A 19,797-nucleotide genomic window follows, 5' to 3' on the forward strand; every position below is an offset into this window, starting at 1 on the left:
CTTCGTAAAAGTGGAGCTTACCTGGGTACTGCCGGATGGTGGACACAGAACTGGTGATAGGGGTGTAGGTGTGTGCAGCCAGTGGGTATGCAGAGGGGGGGTAAGTTGGCAAGAAGTACTGAAACTGAACAGGAACTGAAGGTCTAGAAACACAGCACAGATTATACAAAATAAAAGTTATTTTCTTCAATTCAAACGATCCTGTCCCCCAGATCCTCTTGACATCTTCACAGCATCATAGAGCATCTTCCAACTGCCTCAACCTTACATCAAAGGACACAACCAAGAAACTGCAAACAGTTACTATTGTACCTATGTTAATGTTAAAAAAAACAGTATCTTGTGGGTGATTTTAAAGAAAAATTACTGACTTTTCTGAGAAAGAGAATTACCAAAAATTACTAAAAAGCAAAATGTCAGGAGATGGAAAGAAGTTTGAAATGACCCTGGGTAACATAGCAAGATCCCATCTCTAATGGATCAATCATCCAACTCACTCAGAATGCGAAAACCTTTCCTGATCAATTCCACTGGAAACACAGTAGAAACCTTAATCAAACATGCATAAAACAAATAAACCTAATTTACAGAAACTGGCTCAGAGACAAGAACATATGAAATGAGATTTACTTTGTTTTTTGAACTTAATATTGTTTTGATATCAAAAAGGGATAGGGAAAGTATGAGAAAAGATGATAAACACATCTTATTCTTTATGATTAGACCAAAAAAGAAAAATTCTACATAAAACTAAAGTAAGCACAGTGTCAAGTCCACCTCAATCAACGTTACCAGAAAGAAAGGTTTAAAATAGGAATAGAAATTTTACTCATCAGCTGGGTGGTGGTGGTGTACACGTTTAATCCTAGCACTCTGGAGGCAGAGACAGGAGGATCTCTGTAAGTTCGAGGCCAGCCTGGTCTACAGAGCGAGTTCCAGGACAGGCTCCAAAGTTACCAAGAAACCCTGTCTCAAAAAAAATCAAAAAAAAAAAGGGGGGGGGTTTTATCACTTTGGAGATAGTATTTACTATCTACTAGAAAAGACAGGGCACTCACCATTTTAACTAACACTGCACTTTAATTTTATTATTATTATTTATTTCATTTGTCTGCAAGTATGTATGTGCACCATGTGCACACAGTTCCCTGGAGGACAGAAGCGGGTCTTGGATTCCCTGGAACTGAAGTTACAGATGGCCGTGAGCTACCATGTGAGTGCTGGGAATTGAACCCAGATTCTCTAGAAGAGCAGCAGCTCCCAACTGCTGAGCCATCCCAGTAACCTTAAAAAGCTCTAGGAAACAAATGATTGTTCTGCCTATTTGTAAATAGAATGTAAATGTTTACATCGGAAATCTAAGAGAACCTATAAACTTTTAGAGCTCATAAGAACATTTAGCTAGGTAGATAGATATAAAAGTACTATATTAAATAAAACTAGGTATTCCTAAAAGACTTACACTGTGAGGAAAGGAATACAAATATGGAATGTGGCTGAACTGGAGGTATATTTTCAAATACTTCTGTTTTTATGGCACTCACTTGTGCCTGCTGTAAAGGCACGAAAGAACAATCTAGAGCAAAGCCTGGCTAGAGCTGAAATGCAGGCTTCCAATGATGCCAAGGCCCTCGGCTAACAGCAGACACCCGAGCTCAATGGATACATAGTGTGGTAGAAAATAAAGGAGGACTAGAACACAAGGAAGATGCTGAAACCCACAGATAAGGTCTTTTTTTTTTTAAAGATTTATTTATTATGTATACAGTACTGTGTCTGCAGGCCAGAAGAGGGCACCAGATCTCATTACAGATGGCTGTGAGCCACCATGTAGTTGCTGGGAATTGAACTCAGGACCTTTGGAAGAGCAGGCAGTGCTCTTAACCACTGAGCCACCTCTCCAGCCCCACAGATAAGGTCTTAAGAGTATCCCAAAGGAGGAGGCCATTTGAACTCTAAACAAATGACAGCAATGAATAAAACCAAATCCTTATCCTATTAATTAATAAACCTAAATTCACAAGCTCAGGCTGACTAACAATCAAACAAACAAACAAAAAAAAAAAAACTCAAACAAATAACTGCTGTATGTAGAAAAGCTTCTTCACTTCTACAAAAGTATGAAGGAAACAACAGAAAAGTCATTACTTTGCAAATATATTTAATTCAGCCACAAATTATTAAAAATACTACAATGAATGAAAATTATTCAGTCTCAAATTATTAGTACTTTTATATTATTATTATTGACACAGGGTTTCTCTGTGTAACAGTTCTAGCTGTCTTGGAACTCACTCTGTAGACCAGGCTGGCCTCGAACTCACAGAGATCCACCTGCCTCTGTCTCCCAAGTGCTGGGATTAAAGGCGTGCGCCACGGCACCCCCCAGTCTTGGTATTTCATTCAGGCTCTAAAGCATCTTGCTTGAGTTCATTGTTTTCTTGCAGTATACTGACTTTGCATACCCAATTCTGAATAAAGTTCTTTGCTATTAAACAAAACAAAAACCCTAAGGTATTTCCTTATATTGTTCACAAAAAAGTGCCTTTATAATTGAATATTAATGATGAAAAACCTCACCTTCATTAACTAATTATTGTTAATCTAGCCAATCACAGGACTAATAGCTAGCACGTACTCTCTGATGGTGAGATCATATAGCTCCTAAAATGTAAAACTTCAATCTAATTGTGAGGAAACAATATGACAAAACCACATTGCTATTCTACCAAATAACTGGTCTATCAATGCTCTGAAGATGTCAAAAGGAGGATGGAGCTATACAACTGTTTCAGTTATCCACAACTGCTTACAAGAATGCATTGTTTTTAGGAGAAACAAACATAAGAACTTAGCAATAAAGGTTATAATCCTGCAATGTAATCTTTTAAAAAAATGGTTAAAAAAACAAAACAAAATAAAACAACCAAACCCAGAAACAAAACAGAACTCAACAAAACAGAGAAATGGGTGATAGGAGAATGTCCACCACAAGGATAAAAACTTAAAAATATACATTTTCTAACACTAACATAGAAATTATAAAATCTATTATTTTTCAGAAGGGAAAATCTGTAAAAGCAAATATTGAGATGCGAAAGGAAGAGTAACTGAGACACTGCCTCCTACCTGTTGTCATTTCGGGTTTCCATGGCCACAGGATTTGGAGAGGCCCGATGGCCAGAAATGGGAATCAGGCTGCTCCGCTCCGAAGGGTAATCAGGCTGTATCCGAGGGGAAGTGTGTGTGATCTGCTGGGGCACCACCTTAGCTGCAGACAGTAAACCATCAATTCCATTACTACCCACTGGCAAGCCAAACATGGCTAGCATTGTTGTTAAAATGCTAACAGTTTGCCGGGCGGTGGTGGCGCGCGCCTTTAATCCCAGCACTTGGGAGGCAGAGGCAGCTGGATCTGTGAGTTTGAGGCCAGCCTGGTCTACAAGAGCTAGCTAGTTCATCATCAACCTGTCTGACTGGACAAGGGCTACACCAAAGGCCATGCACACACGGAAGGGGGGAACTTGTGGGGTAACAACCCTAGACAACAAAATTCCTGGTAACTGGGGAATGTTGAGAGAAGGAGAAACAATCTTCTGCAGGAAAGACCTCCCGCCCACCACTGATTATCCAGTACCAAGTGGTCAGTCAATCCTGAGCTTGTGTACAGATAGGTAACATTATATGGATAGAGCAAACTGTGTATGTGTGTGTGTACACGTGTATGTATATATGTAACAATTATTTAAGAAAAAGAGGCCATGACTCTGTGTAGCCCTAGCTGTCCTGGAACTAACTCTGTAGACCAGGCTGGTCTCAAACTCACAGAGATCCGCCTGCCTCTGCCTCCTAAGAGCTGGATTAAAGATGTGCGCCACAATAGCCTGGCAGGACCAAGAATTTCAAAAAGAGCAAGGGGAGTGCATGGGAGGGGCTGGAAGCAGGAAAGGGAAGGAAAAAATTATGTAATTGTAATTTCAAAACAAAAAAATTATTAAAAGACAATAGATGATGCAGAAGCAAGCTAAATTGATTATGACATTGTAAAAAAGGAAAGGCTCATCTGTAATCAGTGCTTTCAATAAAGTCAGTTAAAATGAAAATATAAGAATCTAACTCTGGAGGCTGGGAGCAGTTCAGCTGGTGTGGACTTGCTGTGAAGCACAAGGACCTGAGTTTAGATCCCCAGAAACCATGTAGGAAGTTGGGCATAGCACTCACTGTGTGCCTGCAATCCCAGCACCGAAAAGACAAGAGACAGGCAAACTCGTGGGGTGCAATGGCCAATGAGCCTAGCCTCATTAGTGAGCTCCAGGTTCAGTGACAAGACATTGTCTCCAAAAAATGAGTTGGTATGCACATATATATATTGAACACACACACACACCCTAAAAAAACAAAAGTCAAATTCAGAGTTGCTTCGAAAATCAACAGTATGAAAACAATCCTACCACCTCTGACATGAAGGCCTGGTCATATGGGCTGGAAATTCCACACAGGCTTTTGTGTGAACACGTACAACACTTACCAACTGGGATATTTGAGGTGGTCACAGCAGTAGCATGGGATGAATGGGAGGGCATTGTCATGGTAACAATGGTACTTGTGGGAGCTTGTGTGTGCGACACAGATCCTGAAAGGAGGGTAAAAAGAAGAGTCCTTAACAGTAGTCTCCCTGTTCGCATTACACACTCCTAAAACCCAGGGAAAGCTCTTGGGGAAAGGGAAGAGTTTTCTTCTGAAGGGGAAAAGTGAAAAACAAAAACGAACTCACCACTCCTTTCTGCCTGGCACAAAGAGCAGGACCACTTACTTACCAGCTGTGGTTGCTGAAGGAAGGGTGTTGGTTGCCAAAATAGGAGCTACTGTAGCTGCAGCCACTGGTGTGCCAGTACTGAAGATGGTTTTCTGTGAGGGGACCCCAGGACACAGTTACACACAAGAACACTTCACACTGCCAGGCCCTTTAACAAGTCGGTGTGACTCAAGTTTATCCGCAAGCATCCCCCGGCGGTTCTTCACCCTGATTTTACCTGAGCCATTGTATGGAGCTGCTGTTTCGGTGTCCCTAACGCAGGATGAGAAGGTAGTGTGATTCTTGTTGTCACATCGCGAGACTGCGCAGGCCGCTGGATACTAATGGCCGCCGATGGTGGATGCTGGATAGATAAAGTGGGCCGACTGTGGGGAGAGAAGGCACTGCGTGATTTACAAGTGTCCACAGACACAAGAAAGGTAGTCAAGGCATCTTGTTCTTCTGATCATACAAACTTTGTTTTCGCAGTTCTGTCGAATTTATAGTTAAAAATAATACTTGGTCTTCAATTTTACCAATGAAATAAATGACCCCGGGGTTTCTCTCTTGTGGCGGTCATCTTGCTTCAAATAGTAGCAATAAATACCAAAAATGTGTAAGTTAGTTCTAAGTCCGTGATGCAGTTTACACATGTATTCTGTGTATGTACACATACACGCTACAAAACATGTGTGGAGGTTGGAGAACATGAAGAACTTGTTTTTTTCCTTCTACCATGTGGGTTCTGGGACTGAGGCCACTCCCCTTCCCCCACAAACCCCATGCTGAAGATGGGACCCAGGGGTTCTTGAATATGCTGGGCAGGGGCTCTACTAATACTTATATCGGAGGTCTTTGCTCTTTACAGAGTCTACTTTGTAACCCCACTTGAACTTGAGATCTTTGCCTTCTAAGTTCCAGGATTTTGGATGTACTCTTACTAACTGATATTTGAATGGATATTCTTATAACAACTACATTTATCTGTGGAAAAATTCAAAGACAATGAAGCTCTCATACTATGAATTTTTGACGAGTTTCTTAAGGAAACATTCCAGATAACTAGTCTTATGCAGATACTTCAAGTACTGACCTTTTCCCTAGTTTTATAACATCTGTATAGGTAGAAAAACCTTACTCAAATACAAACTTACAGTTATGACTGACTAACAAATGAAAGGGGTTCAAACACAGACTACATGCCAGACTCACTGGTAGCAAGCTACTAAAATTGCAACAATAGTAAAAGACTAAAGTTGACTTCTCAAAGAAAAGGGGTATATGAAGTCCAGTGGGGTGGGGTATATGATTTTATGCCTCAAGAATTGAGGCACCACTGAACCAGGACAGAGTGGGCCTGAGGAAGCAAGCTCCATGGGAGCAGAAGCCAGGAGCCAATCCAGTCCCAGGATGTTGGCAGACCAGGAATGAGCCAGCGATCTCCACTGGAACAGGTACAGGGGAGTAACCACTGAGCAAGTGAGCCAGAGCCTGAGCCAGAGACCGTGAGGGTCCGGACTTGGATCTGGGATCTTCAAGGGAGTAGACCTAAGCCAGGACCTCTGTGGGTCTGAGCACTGGTCTGGGACATCAAAGGGAATGAATAGGCAGGAACCTGGAACCTCTGCAGGTCCGGGCACTGGTCTGGCACATCAAAGGGAATAGGCAGGAACCTGGAACCTCGATTATGAACACGCCTGTCAGGTGGGCTACACCTGCTGTAAGTCCACCTCTAGTGGTATTGATACCCTGACCTCTGCAGGCACCCACACTCATGTGCACATATCCATACACAGATATACACATTTAAAAATAATCAAAACAAGTCTAAAGTAATTCAAATTCACTAACAAAAAGCTTTCACAATCATCCCTCAGTAACCAGATCTAACCTCTCTGGCTCTGTAATTTTTCTTAAAAAGATCTCTATGTTACCCAGGTTAGTCGCAAACTCCTGGATTCAGGTAATCCCCTGCCTTAATCTCCTGCGTATCTAAGATGACAGGGTACACCACAGCACCTGGCTCCTGTAAATTTCTTAAGTCTCCTAGCATCCCTTGCAAACCTCCAATCATCCCATGTACCTATGCAGCTCGCAGTTTGTCTGCAGCAAGAGATACACCTTGTATCTGCAACTTTTTTCTTTTGGATTTTATATTCCCTTTGGTCTAGATGAATGCTGATTCTCCCGAGAATACTCTCTTCAGCCCTCTGAGCACACAACACTTGCACTTTGCACTACTGTGAGCTAATGCCAGGCAACAGTAATGAAAAAGGCCTGAAATGGTCTGGCTCCTATTCAAAAAAGTATGTTGAGGACGGCACTGCTTTACTGGACATACAAAGGTTTCTGCTCTTACAGAAACATATTGGTTTCATTATGGAAAATGAAGATTTAAAGTATTTTCTTACCATTCCTTAGTATATAATATCAAATTAGGACGTCTCTAAAGTATATTGTGTTAGACTGCTTGATTAGCATGCCTGAGAAAAAAGTAACAAATGCTGATGCGGATGTGGAGGAAGAGGAACCTTATTGCTGACAGATGTAGAAACTGGAATAATGGAGGGTAGAGGTTTCTCAAAAACTAAAATTACAATGACCATGAGACTCTGTTAATCCCCTCCTGGACATGTTCCTAAGACCCCTATCCTACCACAGAGATTCTTGTATAGCTATGTTTATTATAGCTCAACTCATAATTATAAGGAATTAAGTCAGCTTAGAAGTCCATCAACAGATGGATAACAAAAAGGTAGTACACAATACACACAGAATTTTATTTAGTAATAAAGAAAAATGACATCTGCAAGGCACTGGATGCAACTAGAAATTATTAAGCGAGGCAACCTAGACTCAAACGACAGGTACATTCCCAATTGCAGATCCTCGCTTTTAAATTTTTTTTTTTTTTTTCGAGACAGGGTTTCTCTGTGGCTTTGGAGCCTGTCCTGGAACTAGCTCCTGTAGACCAGGCTGGCCTCGAACTCACAGAGATCAGCCTGCCTCTGCCTCCCGAGTGCTGGGATTAAAGGCGTGCGCCACCACCGCCCGGCCCTGCGGGACACAAGTGTGCAGGTCTTGAGGCTACAGCAAGGAAGGACAATAGCATACATGTGACCTGATGTGGAAAAGAAACTAGCAGGCATGAAGAGTACAGGATGTGGTGGGGGAAGGGAGAGAAGAGTAACAAGGAAAAGCACCAAAACCATTGCAGGGGCTAGGGAGGCAGTTCTGTGGAAAAGCACAGGCTGTGCAAGATGAGAAGCTGAGTTTGAATCCCCTGACCTCACAAAAACACAGAAGATAGAGCTTGGCTGGCTGTAACTCAGTGCTCCTACAGAGATGGGAGACAGAGGCAGGAGAACTGCTGGAAGATGAAAAGCCAGCTAGTCTGGTGTATGCTGAGAAGAAGGAAGAGTAGGTGGAAGGCTGGAACAGACACTGGCTTGCCCTCTATCTCCACATATGCTGTGGCAGTCACCCCTCCATTCACAAATGTGCAAGTGTGCAAAACAGTCATTCCCATGAAACAAAATAAATCTAAAAGCCCAAAAACCAAAATGAGTTATGGCTATAAATTACAAGACTAGAATAGAATTTCCAGCAATTTTGCAAATTGCCCTAAATATATTTGTCATTGTTTATATTATATAGTGGCATTTAGTATTGACAATTATAAAACCAAAGTATCAATCAACTCTGTACAACGTTGAAGATGCTTTGAGGATGTACTGAGCCAACATTTAATTCCTTATGCAAAAATAAATAAGCACATCCACTTCCTTAGTATTGAAACTTACTTCATGATGAAACATGATCTTTAATAAATGGTGAAATTATGTTTATACTAAAGAACTGCTTCAAAATAAATACATTTCACTTTTTTCTTTAAAATTTATTTTTATTGCTGGATGGTGGTGGTGCAAGCCACCCTAGCGTTCAGGGTGGCAGAGGCATGCAAATCTAAGTTCGAGGGCAGCATGGTCTACAGAGTGAGTTCTAGAACAGCTAGGGCCGAGAAACTGTCTTGAAAAACCAAAAGGAAAAAAATTAGTGTGTGTGTGTGCCCTTGAGGACCAGAAAAGGCATCAGGCTCTGGAGAGTTAACTTAGTGGGTCCTGGGAACTAAACTGAGGTCATCTGAAGAGCAACAAGCATTCGATCACTCATTTCCAACAAGGACTCTTAACTGCTGAAGTATCTCCAGCACCTTAAAATATATTTTGTTAGGATTTATTATTAGTATATGTTTGGTTTCTGTACTTATTTTTATATCTATATATACAGGGTCATATGAAAATTTCTTGGTTGAAAAAAGTTTAAGAAGCCCTGATCTAGAGTACGACTTAGAAAGCATTGTAATTACAGAGTTAAATGAAGGAAGGAAAGCAAACAAGAGGGGAATGGCAGGGCAGCCCCTATATATACACCTACAGATACCTTAGTGCTGAGTCAGCGGCATGCGCTGCCGTCGTAGTGATGACAGGGGACTGAGCTCTGGTGGCTGAGACCGTTGCTACTACAGCAGGAGGGATCGTACTGGAGGTGGTCACAGGTGGACGAGACTAGACAGGAGAGAAAAAGACACTTTACTTAAAGCAAAAAGCAGAATAAAAACAGCAAACCAAACACTGAAACTTAATTTTGAAACTCTGGCCTCCAGATGAGTATGTCTGTGCCCAGATGGACATTTTTTCTGGGTATGTTATTATAAGAAAAAGATCAGAATTTAAAAAACAAAACAAAACCCAAAACAAATAAACCCAAACAAACCCAATTGCCAGAAACTCTGGTACATGCCTATAATCCTAGCACTTGAGAGGCTAAGAGAACTGAGCTTGAGCTGAGCTGGGCTACCTAACCTATCTCCAAAAGCAAAAAGCAAAGGGGTGGGAGTGGGAGAAAGAACGCACATGTTAGAGCAGGACACATGCAACAGAATGGAAGACTAGCAAATCAAGGTTCTGGGTTCAATTCCCAGCACCGCTAAAAAGGTAGGAAAATTCTTATTTTATACCGAGTGTGGTGGTACAAGCACTCAGAAAGCAGAGACAGGTGGGTATTTGTTAGTTTGAGACCAGGCCAGGAATACATAGGGAGGCTATTTCAATGCAACCAAATGCTCCTACCTTGTTTAGATAGTCCATGACTTTTTAATAAAACTATAGTAAAAGAAGTATAAACTGGGATTTAGCTGTTTGGCCCAGCATCCCTGTAGTTTACTATGGTGCTGAGTGGACATTTAAAATGTCATACATCCGAGCGCTTTCCCCAGAGAGCCTATGAGGCCAACAACTCCGGGCAAATGGGACGACAGGAATGTATGTTACAAGAGTGAAGGCGGGAAAGGGGGAAAGCCTCAGGTGCTGAGACGCCTTCTACATTTTCATACAAATATTTAGTCCTAACCTTGTTATTGTCTGTGTGCAAAATCTGAAAAAGGAGCCCCATAATGGCATCAACCATTTGTCCACTGTCCCTAGTCCTATCGCCCGAGCCCTGATTCACCCTTTTCCTGATTTTTATAAATGCAATTAATCACCATATTCTGCCCATCCTTTAAAAACGTATTTTACACTTTCTAGCCGTTTTGTATGTGTGCATACATGTATAACCCATGCATGTGTTACTGTACTCCAGAGTGTGGCGTGAGAGGGTAACTTATTCTCTCCTTCAGCATGTAGGTCTAAACTGAACTCAGGTTATCGGCTTAGGCAGCAAGTGCTTTTACCAGCAGAGCCACCTACCTGCCCTACTTTAACCTCTGCCTTTACCCGTTGCTCTTGCTATGTACAGCTGCCCACCTCACACCAGGGCCACTGCTCCTTCTTTCTCCCCCACAGGTGAGTTCTGTGACTTGGTTCTCAGCCTTACCTCCCATGTGCTGAGATCACAGACATGGCCAAACCATGTCTTTTTGTTTTCTTTTTTGAGACAGGGTCTCTCTCTGTAGGTCTGGCTAGCCTGGATCCCAGAGACCTGCCTGCCTTTGTTTCCCAAGAGCTGAAATTAAAGGCATGCCCTATCACACAAGGACACACCTGCTTTTTAAAGACCATCTAAGTCACAAATACTACCGCCTTTTCCCCTGAAAGTACTAGAATTTCCACCTTCAATATGTAACCAAGCTGGATGCATCTTAAGATTACTTGATCACAAGTTGCAGTCTCTACTATCTACAAAATCAAGTTCACACTCTCCATCTTAGAGTACTTATTTTAGAAACACCACTAAATCTCCTTCTTTACTTTTTCTGACATTTCCTTTGAGATTTTAAAACAATTTTTATTTTATGTGTATGGGTGTCTTGCCTGCACGAATGTCTGTGCACTACATGCACACAGGGCATGTGGAGGTCAGAAGAGGGCATTGGACCCCCTGGAACTGGAGTTACAGATGGTTGTTAGTCACCATGTGGGTACTGAGAATGGACCTGGATCCTCTGAAGAGCAGCTAGTGCTCGTAACTGCTCATCCGTCTCTTCTGCACCTGCATCTCCTTCTGATACAGAATAATTCTATTAGTACTGAGACTACAGAATTCCTTGAATAGAAGTTGGAATTAAAAGAGGTTCAAGTGTAGGTTAGCTACTAGTGCGCTTGCCTGGCATGCAAGAGGCCTTGGGTAAGACTCTCAATATGAAAAAGGAAGGTGGGTACTACCAGAGATGCATTTAGTAGTTGAACTGGCTAAAAAAACATATATTCATATGCATAAAGTGTATATAAAACTTTTAGGTGTTCACAGCTCTCTCTAAATTACAATCCTTCTCCACTTGAGCTAGTCCTCACTGAACACTATCTACAGCCACCGCTTCCTTGCTACTGTGCAGGTCCCTCTTTACCTTTCTAGCATCAGCTGTCTCACTCACTACTTTCCCAATGAATTCTTATGATCCCTGCTCTACACTTGCCCTGCTCAAAGGACATCCTCCAAACTATTCAAAGCCTTGAAAACTCAACTGAGAGGAGTAACTCAGCTGTGGGGTCGTGGGCTCCCTCAAGGTCTGGCAGAGTAACAGCTAGGGGAAAGCACTGCAGCCTGCTGGCCAAGTCCCTGACCCACAACATGCCTGGATTGGCTGGTGAATGAGGTGCTGTACTGCTGGCTGGGCCGTAGCAGCATTTGGCAACTGTGAAGTTGGCCTCAAGACTGTGGTTACTTTAGAGCTGGACATCACAGCAGCAGCAGCTGCACCTGAAAAGAAAAAAATTATCAGTATAGACACGTTACTGTTGCCATAGGAAACGCATAATTGCTAAAATCTGGCAGCACGTGGATTTTTCAGCTCCAGGATACTATATAGGGATACTTCTTATTTTATTATGAAGAGAATTAGGAAAACATGTATTAAGTTTGAGCCTTTTTTAAAAAAATTGTTTATTTGTATTTTAAATTGCCACTGGGAAGGATACAAGTAACAGTCTTGTTTGGTGCCCGCAGAGTGGCACTGTAGAGTGTCGCTGCCTAGATTCTGATTAAGGCTTCAACACTTTAGTCACTAGTAATATGTCACCTCCTCATGCTGCCTTTGTTCCCTTAGTGCAGACATCAGCATTGTTAAAAGGCATTTCCACTACGGTAGCTTTGATAGCAGACTTAGAGTCAGTGAAGATAAGCTGGGAATTGCTGTGCTATGCTAGGTCTGAGCAAAGCTGGTTTTGTCAGCCTGGTTTTCTTCAACAGTCTCACTTTCTAATACAAGGTTAAGATGTCTTAAATTTATTTCAGCTTATTTTAACTTACTTGTAAGAATAAGTTACAATCTTGTTGCAATGAATATTACAAAATTTAAAACATTTTCAGTAAACTTAAAAAAAATATTAGAAGCCAGGAGTGGGTTCAAACCTGTAATCATAGTAAAAGAAGGCAGAGGTAGGACAACTACTGTGAATTCAAGGCCAGCATGCTATCAAGTTCCTGGCCCACTAGAGCTACGCAGCAAGACCCTGTCACAAATACAACACAAAACAGCCAGGAGTGGTGGTGTGTACCTGTAATCAGTATTTAGGAGGAAGCCTTAGGAGGACCGCAAGTCTGAGATCAACCAGGGTTACTTAGGAAGACTGTCTCAGAATGACAGCAAAAATTTCTTTTGCTGTAGGTCTACACACAGAAACTTTTTCTAAGAAGCACACAACAGACCATGTTAACATCTGTACTGTTTTAGGTTTATCTCTATTGCTCTGTGACTTTAGGGTGACAGTGTACATTGTACATGATACATTCTGTCACCCACCTTCTATCAAATGTGCATCTGCTACAGTAGTTCCAGAATTTGAGCAAAATGTTTGTTACCTCGAGGTAAGTGGGATGCTCCGATGTGAAGAGGGGGCCCGGGAGCATTGCTGCGGATAATGGACATCTGGACATTTGTCGTCATGATGTGATGCAGGTTACTGGGATGTCCCTAGAAGAACAGGAGAGAATGCAATTTTCACATGGATGGTCTTAGCCATTATCTACACAGATCAGTTTCCTTCAAATTGGGTGAGTTTGTTCTTTACAGTTTTTTTCCCTTTTTGCAGTTTTGAGGATTTCCAGGGCAAAAGCATACAAAAGTGGGTGTGGGGGGGGGGGGGCAGGGTCTCACTAGGTAGCTCTGCCAGTCCTGAAACTTGCTCTGTAGATTAGGCTGGCCTCAGACTCACAAGAGATCCTCTTGCCGGGATTAAAGGTGTCTCCCAAATGCCGGGATTAAAGGTGCGTGTCACTATGCCCATCTTTCTATTTCATTTATTTATTTAGGTCTTTGCATCCATTATTCTTTATACTACTGAAGATTTCTAGATACATGTCAGTTAGTATCCAACAGATATGGCCTTTAAGTTTTCAGCTTATCCCTTAAGCATCCCAGCACACCGACATGAGTGCAGTTCAGCTGACAGCCCCGGATTTCTGAGATTGCTTAGTAAGATGTAAAACTGAAAATAATTCGGGGCATCTTTTTCTAATATTAATCTTCTTGAAAACACAAATTTCAAGTTAAAACAAGAGTCTCAAAATAAATGCTCACAATTAGAAGGCTACCTGAGGGAACCTGCCAGCCCCAAACACACATCTACCAACCTCCAAGAAAACCCAGGATACGCCCAACAATACCGTTGGGAGGTATTCTCAACGGTTCAGTGCTGTTTCTTCTAATCAAGCACATGGGCACTTGAACACCTCTAGGACATGGACTGCACATGAATGTATTTGTGATCTTACAGTGAAGGCAGTGCCTGCCATAGTATGCTCAGCAGAGACAGCCTACCCACTAAGCAGCCTGGGTTTTACTCCTTTTGATTTCAATGCTACTGTTTCTCTGTGGGTATCAGAAACTACTTAACTATTTAGGACAGTGCCTAATGTACCCTGGAGTTCCATACATAATCATCAGCAGCTGGAGACTGTAGCTAGAAAACTAACAAATTGGCTAGAAAAATAACCTGTTGTCCACTGATTGTTGCCACCGGAATGGCTGAAGCTTGAGGGATGCTGTTCTCCATAGTGACAGTAACCTGTCCTGGAACTTTCGGGGGAAGTGATATGGTAGAAGGAGGAGCAGGAGCAATGGGACGGCTAGGCATGGTGGGCTTCGGCGGCGGCTGCAAGCAGAAGAGCACAGGAGACACGTCAATAGCTTTGCTCCTGAGCTGCACTCCACGTTCACAGCACAAATCCAATCTGGAGAGTGGCACACACGATGAGACAGCTATCATATGCTCTCCTGTCAGCGGCACGGCTTCTCTGCACAACTACTGGCGTTTTTTACAGTACAGAGGAAGAAGTGCACAAACAAGACTAAACGTCTCGCTCAGCCCCACATCAAGTACAAAGCAGAACTGGGCCTACAGCCCAGATTTGTACTGCTCACACTATATCCTTGTCTTCCACACAGTCGGGCAGAAGCAGACAGAACTCTCAGTAACCAAAACATGAATTTACTAACACACAGAGCAACATGCTCAGATACCTCCAAATGAATCAGCTATTGGAGAGTGCCAGGCTAAAGCTCACTTAGCATGTCTGCAAGCTGAACAATTATCATTTATGTAACAAAGTTAAGATATGGTGGAACAAACCTGTAATCCCAGCAACTGGGAAGCAGAACCATGATAACTGTCAGAAGTTTTAGGCTAGCTTTTTCTACATGGAGAATTCCAGGTTAGCCTGGACTGTAGTATCATACTGTGTTTCAAAGAAAATCAACCCCATAAAAATACAACAACAACAGCAACAATGGGTAACAGAAAAGGTCCTGTGATTACAACTGCCCAGCACAGTCTATTACTGTAGCATAGCAAAGCCCCAAATTACAGGGGAGTCTGAATGGACAGCCAGAAAGGAAAAGTTGAAGGAGCATCCTAGGACACAACTAAGATTGTTAGCTTTGCTACAAGCGCTAGCTGCCTTCAGCTGTGGCTCAGTGCAACTCTTTAAACTCTGTTACCTTCATAATCCCGTCTGAGAACAGCGGTACTGCTGGTGTCAGATGTGCTGGCGGGGCCGTCACTGCGACAGGGGTGGCTGATGGGACGGCATGGTGTGCAGGCAACATCTGTACCTGTGGATAGGGCCTTACCACCACTGGCTCCTGCTTCTCTTCCCGGGGTGGCAGGGAGCTGCTAGTGCCCACGTGCTCCCTGGTACCGACATCTGCATCTCGGCCAGACTCATCGTTAACTAGTGAAGATAGTAAGATGGAAAAGATATTATTACAATTTTCTAAGATTAATCAATATAACACAGAGTATCCTTGCTGTCAAGGACTGAAACAGTGACCGATTCCACAGGATGTTGTTTTCTTCGTCGACAAGGGGCCTCATTATTGCAGTCCAGACAGCCTCTAATTTGTGATTCTCTCATCTCGCTTCTGGAGTGCTGGGGTTATATGTATATGCTGTTACTGATTCTCTTACAAGGATTTCTACCATTCTAGCTTTACAGTCCTGGTTGACCTGGAACTCATTATGTAGTCAGCTAACGCCATATTTGCAGCAATCTTTCTGCCTCTGCCTTCCAAATGCTGGAATTATGAGTGTGCCCCATGTCTAAGACATGTACGACTTTCTTTTTTTCCTTTCATTAATAAGTTCTTTGTCTACATGTATTACGTGTGTGTGCCTGGTGCCTGTGGAAGTCAGAAGAAGGCATCAGACATTCTGAAACTGGAGTCAAAGATGGTTGTGATCCATCATATGGAGCTGGGAACCAAACCCAGGAACTTGCAGAAACAGCAAGAACACTCAATGGCTGAGCCATCTCTCCAGCCCCTTGTGAGGCTTGTTCTAAATGGAGCCAAGAGTCAAAACTGTGGGATGTAAGGTTTCCTCTGAATATGAACACAGCGTCTTGACAGTCATTGAAAATAAGCTCAAATAGTAGTTCAGTGGGGGAAAGACACCTCCTGCCAAGGCTGACTCCCGAGTTTGATCCCTAGAACCTACATAGTAAAAGGAGAGAGGCAATACCTGCAATTTTCCTTTGACTTGCACACACACATGCCCACAGACACAAACAAAATTAAAACAAAAAAACCCTCTAATAGTTGAAAGCATATGATAGGATACAGTACAACTTCATTTAAAATGACTTGCTTATTTTTCAAAAGAATGTGTTATTTTGTAGCCCAGATTGGTCCTGTCTCAACTTAAGTGTTTGAGATTACAAGTACACACCACCATTACTAGTTAAAGTTTTAAAAACTTGGCATTCAAAAGATGTTTAATCTTCAATCTACAAAAGTGCCCTGCCTGCAAGATATACTGGTACAATAGTAGCACAATGTTTGTGGGAGTAACCAGCAAATATCTGATTTGAGTTAAAGTGCACTCCACGAGACAGAAGTCATGCCTCATGCTGCTTGGGTAGCCAAGAACCTGAGACTAGACAGGCCATAGCTCTACTACTGCTCTGCTAAAGGAATGTAGCAACAAATTCTGCTGAACTCATTTAAGTCACCGTCTTCTCAGGCATCATCAGAGAAGCTTCCTCCTGCCGGAGATGGGAACAAATATGGAGACCCACAGCCAATCAATATGCAGAGTGAGAGATCGAGAAACACTAAGTCCTAAATTAATCCATCGAATTCCTTCCCTCAGGTCTCAGGGAACCCAGCAGAAGAAGATGTGGAAAGAGTATAAGAGCCAGAGGGGATGGAGGGCACCAAGGAATCAAGGTCTTCTAGACACACCAGGCTGGTGTACATACGAAGTCACAGAGAGTGTGGCCACATGCACAGGGTCTGCTCCAGATGGGGTCCTACAGCTGGGAGACGTGGACACACGCTCCATCCCTAATCCGTAATCAATCTCCAGTTGAGATCCACTTAAGTTTCCTCAAGGGAGTCTCACTGGAGACACACCATGCCTAGCAGTAGATGGCCAAGCCCAATGAACTCAATGGCTTCTTTAGAGGCTCTTTGTCTAATGAAATTAAATCAGGGCTCCACCCCCACCGTGACTTTACACGTCCTTTGTGTGACTGCACCTTCGGATCTGGGTTTCTGTGGCTTCCTGTGTGAGAGCAGGTTTCCCTGCATCTATGTGCAGCTCTGGTGCTCTTTCTTCAGCACTTCTTCCTGTCTGATTGTTCTGTCATCTTACGATTTGGTTTTGATTTATCTTTTTATTCCTCGGATGTCTGTTTGTTTTCTAAAGAGAAACAGGGTGTGGATCTGGAGGGGAGGGGATGTGGGGAGTAACTTGGGAGGAGTAAGGGGAGGGAACTGTAATTGGAATAGTGTATGAAAAAAATCTTTTTTCAATAAAAGGGAAAAAGTCCTGTGAACTCTTAATAATATTGGCATTAACAAACATGAATACTTTAATACAAAAGTCTGTTAAGTATGTTTTTAAAAAATGTTCTATTAAGGGCTGGAGAGATGGCTCAGTGGACAGGAGCACTGCCTGGTCTTCCAGAGGTCCTGAGTTCAATTCCCAGCAACTACATGGTAGCTCGCAACCATCTATAATGAGATCTGGAGCTCTCTTCTGGCCTGCATGCAATCATGCAGGCAGAACACTGTGTGCCTAATAAATCTCAAAAAAGTTCTATTAAATAAAAAGTATTGTTAGATTTATAAATTCAATATTATATAGCAAAGATAAACTTGATTTTTTTTAAAAAAAGATATGATTAAGTCAGGGCTGTGTAGCAATTTCCTCTAAACAAACCTTTCCATCTTCAAAAGAATCTGGGGAGGTGAAACAGTCTAGTGTGCATCTTATCACACTGAGGAAGTAAACCACTCAGAGGCTTCAGAAAGTCCCTGAACTGACAAGACTTGCCCAGTTTCTCCTCCTCAAGCACAGATGAGCTGTAAGGACTGTTAAGAGACACCCAGTGGTAGCTAAGGAACCTGAAACAGGCATAGCAGCCTGGGAACTGCTGGTAGGTCTGTGCAGTATGCTCCATCCTCCAGCTTGTAAGCTGTCACCCATGCTGAGGTGGGCTTTGGTGAGATGGTCGTCTCTGTGTTGTGTCTGCTCCTCTATTCTCACCAATATTTTCTATAATTAACCCCAATAAAACTCATTGGTTTGCTGGGCAGTGATTACACATACCTTTAATCCTAGTACTTAGCGAAGCAGAGGCAGGAGGATCTATGAGTTCGAAGCTAGCCTGATCTAGAGAGAGAGAGAGAGAGTTCCAGGACAGCCAAGGCTACACAGAAAAACCCTGTCTTGACAAACCAAAAAAAGTCAGCCAACTTAAACAAAAACAGAAACCCAAACAACAAAAACAACATAAGACCTCACTGGTCCAAGGTGGACTTTGGTAGAACTCTTACTTTGGCCTTCTAGTGGTTCCCCATGTGTGGTTAGTGGACATTTATTTAGTCATGTCTCCCCAGGAACAATGACAAGAACCAAACTCACCCAAAATACCAACAACACCCAGGTAAAAACCAAAACACCACTGCCCCAGACACCTGCCACTCAGCTCTATGAAGGTCATCACCCTTCCTAAGATGTCCACTATTCTACTTTCTAACCCTAGGTTAGTGCCATTTTGAGCCCTACACAGCTAAACTTATGACAGACATACCCTACTTTCTTACAGATATGATGGGCATACTACCACATGCAGGCAGAAATTTTTCATTCTCAGCATGTCACAGTAGGTCAGTCACTATGTGAATAAGTCATAAGTTATCTATCTTCCTGCTAAGAGACATTTAGGATAGTTTTCAAGCTTTGCTATTATAAATGGTAGTGCTAATAATATTCTACTGACTACAAACACACCTATTGTTGTCATATATCAATTATAATATATGACAGGTTTTTTTTTGGAGGGTATAGTATATGCAGGTGAACTCATCTGTTCTGTACCCTCTGGAGGCCAAAGGTTGACAGTGTTTTTCTCTACTTCTTTCCACCTTATGCTTTGAGGAAGGGAGAGTTCGCCACGTTGGCTAGAGCCCCTGGGAGCTGCCTGTCTCTGTGCCCCAAAATAGGTATGTGTCCACATGCCCATCTTTCAACACGGTGTGGGGAATCTAAACTCAGGTCATGCTTGCATACCAAACACTTTACACCAAGTCATCTCCTTAGCCCCCAACTTCCTGCATCATTTGTAAAACGCTACTGTTGTATTATTTATGGTTATTTTAGGTTATTCTGAAAGCCCAAATAAACTCTTCATGAAACTGCTTCTGAAAGCACAAGAGCTGAATGAAATAATTTCTGTTCATTTTCTTTTTAGAAGGTTTTAAAAATGATGTGTGTGTGTGTGTGTGTGTGTGTGTGTGTGTGTGTGTGCATGTTGAGTGCAGGTGCCCTTGGAGTCCTGAAGAGGGTGTCAGGTTCCCTGGAGCTGGAGTTAGTTACACACAATTGTGAGTCACCTCATGTAGGTGCTGGGAGCTCAACTTAGGTCCTCTACAAAAGTAGGAAGTACTCTTAACAGCCGAGTCATCTCTCCAGCTGCAAGTGTATTTTTTATTTTACACACAACTGACTTGACTCTCCAGAGGACTCAGAAATTTTACAATTGAGATTTGTATAATC

At 42.5% G+C, this 19,797-nt stretch overlaps 1 protein-coding gene across 3 annotated transcripts in view; it reads right to left on the bottom strand.

Annotated features, from left to right (window-relative positions):
• Sap130 (Sin3A associated protein 130) overlaps positions 1–19,797 on the bottom strand; it is a 70,579-nt gene that overhangs the window by 41,859 nt on the left and 8,923 nt on the right. For all 3 annotated transcript variants that reach the window (XM_050135091.1, XM_050135092.1, XM_050135089.1), the window contains exons 3-12: positions 15,234–15,466; positions 14,230–14,388; positions 13,097–13,208; positions 11,871–11,995; positions 9,239–9,363; positions 5,034–5,181; positions 4,818–4,908; positions 4,529–4,633; positions 3,130–3,271; positions 22–143 (exon numbers count right to left, since the gene is read on the bottom strand). In XM_050135091.1, coding sequence (XP_049991048.1) covers positions 22–143; positions 3,130–3,271; positions 4,529–4,633; positions 4,818–4,908; positions 5,034–5,181; positions 9,239–9,363; positions 11,871–11,995; positions 13,097–13,208; positions 14,230–14,388; positions 15,234–15,466 — 1,362 coding nt within the window. The remainder of the gene's footprint in view (positions 1–21; positions 144–3,129; positions 3,272–4,528; positions 4,634–4,817; positions 4,909–5,033; positions 5,182–9,238; positions 9,364–11,870; positions 11,996–13,096; positions 13,209–14,229; positions 14,389–15,233; positions 15,467–19,797) is intronic.

This window comes from Alexandromys fortis, unplaced genomic scaffold, assembly GCF_014885135.2.
Source record: "Alexandromys fortis isolate MF-2015 unplaced genomic scaffold, M_Fortis_MF-2015_v1.1 scaffold_25, whole genome shotgun sequence".
Classification (NCBI taxonomy): Eukaryota; Metazoa; Chordata; class Mammalia; order Rodentia; family Cricetidae; genus Alexandromys; species Alexandromys fortis.